This window comes from Theobroma cacao, chromosome 1 (assembly GCF_000208745.1).
Source record: "Theobroma cacao cultivar B97-61/B2 chromosome 1, Criollo_cocoa_genome_V2, whole genome shotgun sequence".
NCBI classification, from domain to species: Eukaryota; Viridiplantae; Streptophyta; class Magnoliopsida; order Malvales; family Malvaceae; genus Theobroma; species Theobroma cacao.
Window position 1 is genome coordinate 12,996,174 of NC_030850.1, and position 10,635 is coordinate 13,006,808.

Below are 10,635 nucleotides of genomic sequence, written 5' to 3' on the forward strand. Positions count from 1 at the left end.
TCCAAATGGGCTTCGGAGAAGATGGTGCGTTCCCTGGCACGTTTGGATGCATATCATTTCTTTTATCTGTTTTCAGCTCACTAATGAAGACTTTTATTATTATTATTATCATTTTTAAGGCTTTGGCCTTGGGAGTATGGAAAAAGACAGAGAATCAGAAGGAATAATTTTCGGAGTTTGATGTTTCTGATCAGACACCCGAAATGCTTATGGAGGAAAGAGAAAGGAAACCCACCAGCATGACCTCTTTCTTTCTTTCTTTCTGTACCTATATGATCCTAAGCTGAACTGTGAACAAAGAAGAGAGGCCCCAGCAATACATAAATTGAATTAGACCAACCGTGACACTTATTGATACAGACAGAAAAAACACTGTTGCACAGTCCAACACTGATACTTTTAATTCTACCTTTCGGAATCTGAAAATTCCATAAATGGATGATGGATGCCCACTTCCAAAGGGTTTGGTTTAACTCCTATGCTACAAGGAGATCCAAAAAAGTCTTTACTAAAAGGTTGAGCCTGACGTACTCCTGAGTATTTAAGTATGTGGGAATGCTCTTTCTGCTCCCTAACCAGCTAAGGCTGATGCCACCACTTGCTGCCATTGAGAGAAGAGGGGGAATGCGACCCCAATCATCAGGGATGGGGAAAAAATACTGGGTCCCCCAGTATGGATGGGGAAAAAATACTGGGTCCCCCAGTATGAAGTGCTTCCGGATTGCACTTTGTACAGAAAAGATGAACAACTGCTATGCTTGTGAGTCATTCTATTCAAGTTTTTAACCATTGTGAGAGATGCATAAAGCAAAATGCCATAAATATGAATCCACTTATCTATTATAATGTCGCCATGAATGCTTACTTTTCTGATGCTGCAAATAATGTCAATCATAAACCTGCTACTGCCAGGTGTAAGGCAATAGCACCAATAAATTTCATCTCCAGGAAATATCAAAATCAATATAAAGTCTAGATAAAATATTGTCCTAGCATCTCCATTTTTATCATGGAACATGTTGCTATTATTAGATTTAGTTGAACCACTTTCTCCAGGCCCCAACTGAAAACAAAAGGGTAAAGACAAAATCATAGTATTATGAGCTCTTTGTATGCCATGCACTTGCTGTGGGCTATATCTGATAGCAAATAGACTGGATATAGTTCAGGTGGTAATGGTGGGGCGGGATGTGGGAAGATATTTTAAATTCAAGCCCCAACGCAATCAACAAATTGCCCAATCCATACCTCTTGCCGACCCTGGCCATCCAAATTACCATCATTACTCAGTATGTGGTTGGTTTTGATGGAACCATCTGTTAACTTCAAAGCTAATTAGATACTGCCAAAGCTATTTTATCCAAGAATTAGTATCTCAAATGCATCTTAAAACAGCTGACCTTTCTCAAGTTTTGCCTCTTGACCAGGCAATGCCATCCATGGTAGGTGATCCATAAGTTCATCAATCAGGACCAACTTTGTTGCCATCTCAACACATGGGCTACATGTTAACCTGTAGCACATGGCATTGATGATTGCTAACATAGTGAAACACTATATTAATAATATTGATCTGTTGTTAACTACTTTATGGTTTCTCCCAAAAGGGATATGATTGATGCTCAATCCCCATGGAAGCTTTTTCATGAGGGCACTTTGAGGTACATCCTTATGGTATTGCCACACAATCAAAAGCAGGTTATAGAGCCCAACGAAAGTGAAGAGAAAGAGGGAGGGATTGACAGACATGGTCTGAGGGCGAGGTGAGACTTCAAGAACTTAGAGAGAACATGCCAGGCCAGCCATGTAAAAAGTAGTGCAATGGTTATATTAGAGAGAGTGAATAAGAGAATAAATGACAAATGCAGGTTAGGTAGGGGAAGTCACTGTTTGAGCTTTTGGCTGAGAGCTTAGTTGTGCATGGCTACTCAGAGAAGACGCATATATAGTGAATTCAAAATAGTTATCGTGCAAGTCCCAATTCCCCGCCCTTTTTCTTCTCTTTTATTTTGGAGAGGGTGCATATTTTTCCACATTTACCATCTGGAGAAATATTCCATGGAACAATGGTGATGTGAAATAAATATGATGTCAAAAAATATATGATCACACAAATTTTTGGATGGAAATCAAATTTGCTGACAAGAAATCGTCATTTTATGGAATCTTTTCTTTTCCATTTGAATGATGCTTCTCCAATCTGGTTTTGCTAATGATAAATCAAATTAAAGGAAACTTAGTAGGAGATTCACAAAATCATGAATAGAGTTATAATCTTGGCATTAGAGAAACAGCTATACAATAAAAATTTTATGTAGTTAGCAGATGAAAAAAATTAATCAATTTCCCAATTGATGATTGACAAGGAATACAATATAAAGATGATTTATTATTGGCTTGATATAGAGGATACCTTCATAACCAGTTATCAAGGTTGATTGAATATGTACGAGACAGCATTGCAAACAACTCAGCACATAATGAAATCCTGCAAAAAATATTGAGCCAAATTTGTCACTCCCTTACTCCATAAACCTACAAATATTAACAAGTAGAAAAATGGTTTAGCATACAAATGCCAAATTGTTTAGCATGTGAAACAAGGACCAACCAGACAGTATTAAGCATATATTTGGCATATTGATGAAGCCATGTTCAAGCTATAAATGTCATGGAGATGATACCTAACTTGAATTAAGGTGTTTGGGAAATGATGGGATTGGAAACAATAACATTTAAATCCCTTGATTTACCGCCTGAGCTAAGCATGTGTGGTTGGATGGAGGAGAGAGAGATGGAAGTTTGGGAGGAGAGAGGTGTTAGGCAGAGATCCTTGGCTTGAGCCATGGGGTAGGATTGCACCCAAAACAAAATTCCTAATATGAAATTCTGTGTTTAACAAAATAATTGTTTGTGATATGCTTATGCTTCTTAATAGAGTTAATGATGAATGTTGATGGTAGTTTTGCTGGTGTCAGCAAAGTATTAACGGTGAGGGTATGTGTGGGATGGCAGTAACAGAACAAGGGCATTAGCATAAACAATTGCACTGGTGAATATGTGGTGGGACAACAAAATGAAACAGGAAGTTGCATAACGAGTGATAATGGTAACAGCTTGTTGGTAGGCTTAGTGGCAGGGGCAAAGATGATACTGGTGAGTCAATGACATCAATGAGATTGGTAGCAGTTAAGACAACCATGTTTTGGTGAGTACTAATGGTGATTAGAAGTAGTGATGATAGCATGATGTGATAAAGGGGGAGAGTTTACAGAATGATACCAGCAGATGCTTAGCAAGATGCTGGCAGTAATGAGTAGCATTTTGCTCCACTAGCGATAGCAGTACAATAAACTGCACTTTTCTAACAGTTCAAGAATTTGATTACTTTAAAGCTCAGAAATTCATATCCTTCAAGAATTGTTGAACTCCATAATTAGGACAAAATACGTGGGACATCTGTATTTGAAACAGAAAAATAGAAGTTGTCACAAGCCTCTTAAATCTAAATTAAAGCACTAACCTAGAGTCAGACAACAACATAATGCTGAGGAAAATTTGTGATTTAATTTAGAACTTTCATAATTGATGTGAAGGTTAAAACAGGTAGATTTGCTATGCTAAAATTATAGATGAATGAAGCACCAAATTCATAGCCTTATCAGTGTCAAACATTTCTACAGACAAACTTCTACATGCAAAATGAGGTAAATAGCCAAGTTTTCATGTCACAAGTTTCAAGAAGGTCAGCAAGTTACAGAGAAAAGATTGAAAGGGCATAACTACTAAAAAAATTGTCTGTAACGTTAAGCAAACTTCAATATTGTTTAAGAGTAGTCAAATAATAATTAATGCAAACGATTAAAACAAGTACTAGAAGCAGCAATTTGCATACAGATCCACAGACAAAAAAATAACACAAAAAGGAAATATATATATATATATATATAGATGAAGATATCTTTATAAACAGTTCAGCCAAATGTGACCATTTATTTTTATCAGAAGTTCCTATAATCTACACTGTTCATTGTTTTACCTGAGCATGATCAGTTCTTCTAGCCCACAAGTATCTTCTTGCTATCTTGCCATGGGGTCCAACTATCAAATTTAAAAAATATCCAGTTTCTGGTAAATTGGAACAAACATAGCCATCAGATTCTAAGCTGATAATAAACAGTTTAAGAAGTGAGAAGTATGAAGCATTAAGGCGATAAACAATGCCAATAAATTACGGTGATCAACAGAGAGTAAAAAGAATAGCAAATGGTAACTAAATAAACATTATTGTCTTACCATTTACAAAATGATGGAGCTACAAAGTAATGAGAACCCAAAATTTTATTTACATGTGTGCAATCAATCTGTTTATAACCAAAGCCCATTTGAAAGATATATTTATCCGTCTTGCTGGGGATGGTGCTACATTCCGGCTCTTAGAAGCAAGCTCAACTCATTGTGTATTCCTCACAATTCTCAACTTGTTACCAATTTGATCTACTTCTATCAATCCATATTTCGAGAATTCTCTGGCCAAAATTACATATGTCTGAAAATTAGGAGGACAATTTCTAGATTCCATGACATGAAGAAGCTTCATGCATAAATCTGATTCTCCTTCCTTCAGCAAACCATCAATCAACACCGTCCAAACAATCTCATCAGAACTCCATTGTTTCTCAATCAAGCTCTCAAACAAATTCTGAACTTCTTTCACTCGACCCGCCTTGCAAAGGGCACAAATGACTTCTCTATAATTTGATAAAGGAGGCTCCCAACCTTTAATCAATGTGAGGTTAAAAGTTTCTAGAGCATGATCCACTTCTAAGTTCCTACATTGTGCAAATATTAGAGAGAACAAGATGTCTTTATTGGGACAAAGACCTTTCTCTTTCATATGTGCCACTAACTGACTTGCCTCATAATATCTGCCTTCCCTACACAAGCCAGTGACTAATGCACTGTATATATCAACATTAGGTTCACAACCATTGCCAGACAATGTAGATAGGAGGTTACGCATCAACCCAAAATTTGCAAATCTGTCATCAATTCTACCACCACACACCACTCTGTTTTGAGAAACAACCTTTTCTGTTAGCAACTTGAATTCTTTTTGCAACCCTTTCGACAACACACTGAAAGTTCTGTAATTAGGTTTACAACCTGCATCAAGCATCCGACGCAGAAGCAAGAATGCGTGATCTAACCTACCAAGCATAACAAAACCATCAATGAGTGAGGTAAATGTTACCTCATCAGGTGCCAATTCTTTGCCTATCATTTCATCAAGTAAATTTTCTGCATGATTAGCCTTCCCCTCTTGACATAGGCCATGAATAAGTGAACTATATGTGTAAACATTTGGTGAGCAATTTCTCTCTTTCATTTCCAGGAAAACCCTAAATGCAAGATCAGTCCCACCATTTTTACAAATCCCATCGATCATACATGTGTAGGTAATGACATTAGGCCGCAATCCTTTCTCTACCATCTTACTGATTAATTTTTCCACTTCAGAAAACTGATTGTTTTGAGACAAACCATTTATTATGGCATTATAAGTTTCAATCTCAGGACAGCAGCCATGTTGCTCCATCCTCTCAAATAATGACACGGCAGCATCCATTTTCCCTTCCTTACAGTAACCATCAATCATAGCAGTGTAACTAACCTGATTTGGAGTTAGCCCACGTTCTATCATTTCACAGAAAAGACTGACTGCTGAATCCAACTGTCCCCACTTGCAAAACCCTGAAATAAGTTCAGAATAAGTCCACTCATCAGGTCCACGTTCAGTCTCCTTTATCATATCTAACAATCTCATAGCATTGTTTAGATTCCCTTTTCTAAGGTATCCCCCAATAAGTGTGTTATAGGTTATCAAAGTTGGAGAGGGACCAATCCTGAGCATTTTGTGGAAGAGAGCCATTGCCTTCTCAGTGTCACCCATTAAGCACAATGCTTTTATAATCTCATTGTATGTTTGGGTATTCGGCAATGTACTGTGTCTCAGCATCCAATTAAAAATATCCAAAGCAATGGCAAATCTTCCTTCAGCACACAATTCATTTATTAGTACATTGTACGTAACCGTGCTAGGAACCAAACCATTCTTTACCATTTTGTGGTAGAATCCAACTGCCATTTCAAGCTTCTGCACCCGAAATAATCCACTTATTAATGCGGTATACGTCTGCACATTAGGATAACACCCCCACGTCCTCATACTACCCACAATTTCAATTGCCTCATCCACACGACCAAACTCACATAATGAACTAATCGGAACAGTATAAGTATAAACAGTCGGTTTAATCCCTTTCTCAACCATCTCTTCGAACATACCAAGTGCCTCATCTACCCTACCTACATTGCACAACCCATTGATCAAATTTGAATACGTGACCGAATTAGGATCACAATCCTCCTTCACCATTTTATAGAAAACCTCAAAAGCCAAATCCAAATTCTGATTCCTACAATACCCTAAAATCAACGACGTATAAGTAAACGTATCTGGGCACATATTGTATTGAAAAATCTTGTTGAAAATCAACTCAGCCTCATGAACCTTCCCTTTCTTACAAAAAATATTAATCATAGTATTACATGTCAATAAACTTGGTTTAATCCCAGTATTCAACATTTGGCTATAAACATCTTGAGCTAAACTAACCATCTCAAATTTTCCGCATTGAATCAAAAGTGTATTGAAACTATATAGAGTAAAGCCAAAACCAGAATTCTGATTAAACCCATTTAAAAACTCAATTACCCTTTTAACTTCTTCCTGATTTCTACAAGCCTTGATCATCAGAATCCTAACATGATCCACCGGAGGAAACTTTCGATCTTTAGCGAGCCTATTCAACATCAAAACGTAACAACCCATGTCATGCTTGTAAAAATGCCGCATTGAGACCCAGAAAAAGAATTCCAAAACGGAGTCAGTGTTTTTGTGGGTGGTGATTATTTGGGACACGTGGTGGGGTTTCAGGTCGGAGGTTAAGTGAAGGAGTTCTAAATTTTGTTTCCATTGACGATGGGATAATATATTGCAGATTTTGGAGACTAATGAAGATTGGTTGGTTGGTTGGGAGCTGAAGGCGAGGATATGGTGGCGGAGTAATGAGAGGGAAAAGAGTTTGGGAGATGGGTTTTTGAGGAGAGGATTTAACATTGCGGATTGGGATTTGGGTTCATTGAGGAAGACTTCGGAGATGAAAGGAAAATGATTTTTCTGGGTTTTTGGTCGGGGGGGGGTGGGATCTGGGAGATGAGAGAGACCTGGGTGTGGTTGGACTTGGGTGAGTAAGGAAACGTGGTCAGCCAAGGACCATAATACCCAAAAGCAGAAGAGCGAAGAGTTCAAGCTAGCGTCATGGACCCTGTAACGCTGGGGTCGACCGAAGCTTGAGCCACTGCTTGTTGGAGAATGAAATACCGCAACCGTTAAAAAAACCCAGTTAATCAGAACAGACCGCCAATTTTTTTATTAGCCTATTTTTTGTTTCCATAATTGAGAAAATGGATTTTTCCGGGGAAAAATAAATCATTTTCCCTTCCCTGCTGAGACCGTACACGTTGTTCAAGCTTCCAAAAACAAGAAGTTCAGAGACTTGTTACCTCTTAAATTAATTCCCTCCGCTAACGTTTGGATCAAACGACAGGATGGAGTTGGGATCATTTCAAAATTCAATGTGATTAAAAAAAAAGTGTGATTTGAGATTTCTAAGTGTTTGATATCATTACGAAAAAGCATTGTAATGAGCTAAAATGTCTAAAAAATTAGATAAAATAAAAAAGTAATTTTAAGTAAATGCATTAAATCATGGGTTTAGGGTTTTATGATGGAGTTAAATGGAATTTTAGAGATGCTAAGGATATTTTAGTCCTTTTGGTCCTTTTGGCATTTTCAATTAATTAATAGAAAACTCAAAATTGGAATGGAGTTTTTTATATAAAAAAATTTAATATTTTCTTTTATCTTTTTTTATGATAAATATTATTCATAAGCAATAAAATTTCCAATGTTATTTATAATCATTACAGATAAATTTTTTTGATCGATATTTTTATTATTTTTTTATTTTTTGAATAAAATTTAAAAATAAAAAATAAAAATATCAACCAAGTAAAATTTAAATTATACTTAACTCTCACTCGAGTCATTAGGCATTTTAAATAGAATCACTTTTAAGTATATATGATATAGTCACCCTAAATGCAAATGATGAAAATATAGATAGAAATTGAAGTTGACATGTTGGTTGTCATGCCCATTTCCATATCCATATCAACTTTGCAGAATAATTTCATTATAATGGTCACTAAGCTTAGGATCAAATCTCTATTAGGTCAAATATTATATAAATCCCAAATAGGTCTTGAAATTTTTTAATTTGTATCAAAATTAAAAAATTTGTATTATGTATTGAGTCCAGTTATTTTAACAGTATCTATTAAATAAATTATGAAATATGAATATGGACAAATATCAGTATTTATATTACCATCTAGCAATCACTCTTAAAATCTTCGTTACAAGATGCATAAAACAAGAAACTTCATTACAAGATCATGTAACAAGTATAAATTTTGGATATTTGAGTGAATAAATGGTGTCATGTAACACGATTATACTACATGTAAGGTCGTCCCCGGAAGTAATTAATGCTAAGTATGAACTTACAATAGGAGTGGAGAAACAAAAAAGGTGAAGAGCAAGGGATTGAGGAAATTAATTGTGAAGGGAGTGTTGTGTTACCATTACAACCTAAGATAGTAAGTGTTACAAAGTTTATGATTTAAGGTTTGAATTGTAATAATTTGACGTATGGTGCTTTATGAAAAATTACTACTTCACCCAGGCTTGGTCACGAGATTTTTTTTCCTTTGAATTTTCTTTATTCTTTGTGGTAGATAATAAAAATTGAAATGTTTGAAGATTCTTTATTACCTTGAAAATTTTCATGTTAATGCCTTCTATGCACATTATAAATATAATAATATAAGCATCAATAAAGAAGAAAATGAGGAATTTATTTATTTGATTAGTTGCTTGCTTAACATACATATTATTCCATTTTCAATTTTATAATTATATGAAAGTAGTCATGTCAAACCCTGCTTTGTAAAATAATTATAATGTCATTCACATGCTCGATAGAATGTTTGTATATTTAAGAAGTTCGAGAAATCATTAAAAGACGATATTGCCCCTAATGGTACCATTAAGTCGATTAAGCCTCGAACTAGTTCAAATAGGAATTTTAAGGTGAAATTAAGAGTTTCACGGTTCAGGGATGACTCAAAATGGTAATTAGGAGTTTGATGATCAATTCGGAGTCAAATCGAAATTTTCACTATCTAGGGGCAAAATTGTAATTTTTCCACCCGCAGACAAAATCTGAGATTTTGAGAGAATTTAGATCACATTTGACAAATTGGAGAATGGTATGAGTATAAGGGATGAAAAATATGTCTATGGGCAATTTTTCAATTTTTGGGGTAAAAATGTAATTTTTCACTTTACGGGGGCAAAAGTGTAATTTTTAAAAATTTACTCCACCAAAACTTTGGAAAAGTCTAGAAATTTCATGAAAGATATGGATAAGTGAAGAGGATTGAGTGGTAGAAAAAGAAAGTCAAAAGATGGCTAGAAAAAAAATAAAATAATAAAATATTCAAAAAGTAAATAAAATAATAATATTTTATTAATCCTATTAAAAGGCTTGAAAATTCCAGAATTCTTCATTGGGAGGGTCAGCCAAAACCAGCAGGAGAGAGAGAGAAATAAGAACAAACCCTAGAGTGAGAAAATTCAAAGGAAAAGTGTGATTTTTAAAGGAATCAAGTGTTTAATGGTATGATTTTTCAAGCTTAGCTTAAGATTTATCATTTCCATGCATTTCTCATTATTTTCCATGGTTAAATTATGTGTTTTGATGATGGATTCAAATATGATCCTATGGGTTTAGAGAGAGAAAGTTGTTAGATTAATTTTATTTTGAACTATGTTAGTGTTTAGTGTTAGTTTAACATGTTTATGAGTAAAACAACAAGAAAAATATTCATTTTCTCCATGAATTTCTCTAGGCCGAATCTAGCCAATGGTGTGTGAGGATGGGGTTGACTTTATTTTAAGAGAATTAGATGGAAAAATGATGAATTATAAGGTTGGAAATTAAATGGGAATTTTTGGTGCAAAAAAATTGAAATTTTTACCCACTAAGGGTAAAAGCGTAATTTGTGATCCGAACTAATAAATTGGACCACATTCACAGTCATTGAGGTATTGTGGATATAATTGGAGTTCAATTGGAGATTTTAGAAATTTACACCGTGTATAGGCGAGTTAGGTTGGACACTATGATTAAGCGATTGTCCAAACATTTCACACCCTATTTAGTGCATACGCATGGATAAGAGCCTGAAATAATATATATTGATTTGACACAAATTATTGAATTTTTTGTGTCATGTATTATGGATAGGTGGTGAGCTATCTGATACGGGTAAAAGACTACACCCGAGGACCGAGAATAGGAGTATATGTACTCCTCTTATAGTGAGTAAACTTACTATCGTCTTAATTATCTAGAGTAGATTTATTTAATTGTGTGATTTTAT

General features: G+C 35.2%; 1 protein-coding gene across 7 annotated transcripts; it reads right to left on the reverse strand.

Moving 5' to 3' along the window:
• LOC18612442 (pentatricopeptide repeat-containing protein At5g65560) lies at positions 888-7,459 on the reverse strand. 7 transcript variants are annotated; one of them, XM_018114053.1, is made up of 6 exons: positions 4,297-7,459; positions 4,040-4,128; positions 3,283-3,459; positions 2,414-2,488; positions 1,401-1,513; positions 888-1,260 (listed from the first exon to the last, which is right to left on the reverse strand). In XM_018114053.1, exon 1 carries the CDS (start codon positions 7,181-7,183, stop codon positions 4,454-4,456), a length of 2,730 nt encoding a protein of 909 aa, XP_017969542.1. In that variant the 5' UTR covers positions 7,184-7,459; the 3' UTR covers positions 888-1,260; positions 1,401-1,513; positions 2,414-2,488; positions 3,283-3,459; positions 4,040-4,128; positions 4,297-4,453. The 7 variants fall into 7 exon arrangements, with proteins under 7 accessions (XP_017969542.1, XP_007049305.2, XP_017969541.1 ...); XM_007049243.2 differs by having other exon boundaries at positions 888-1,316; XM_018114052.1 differs by having other exon boundaries at positions 888-1,323.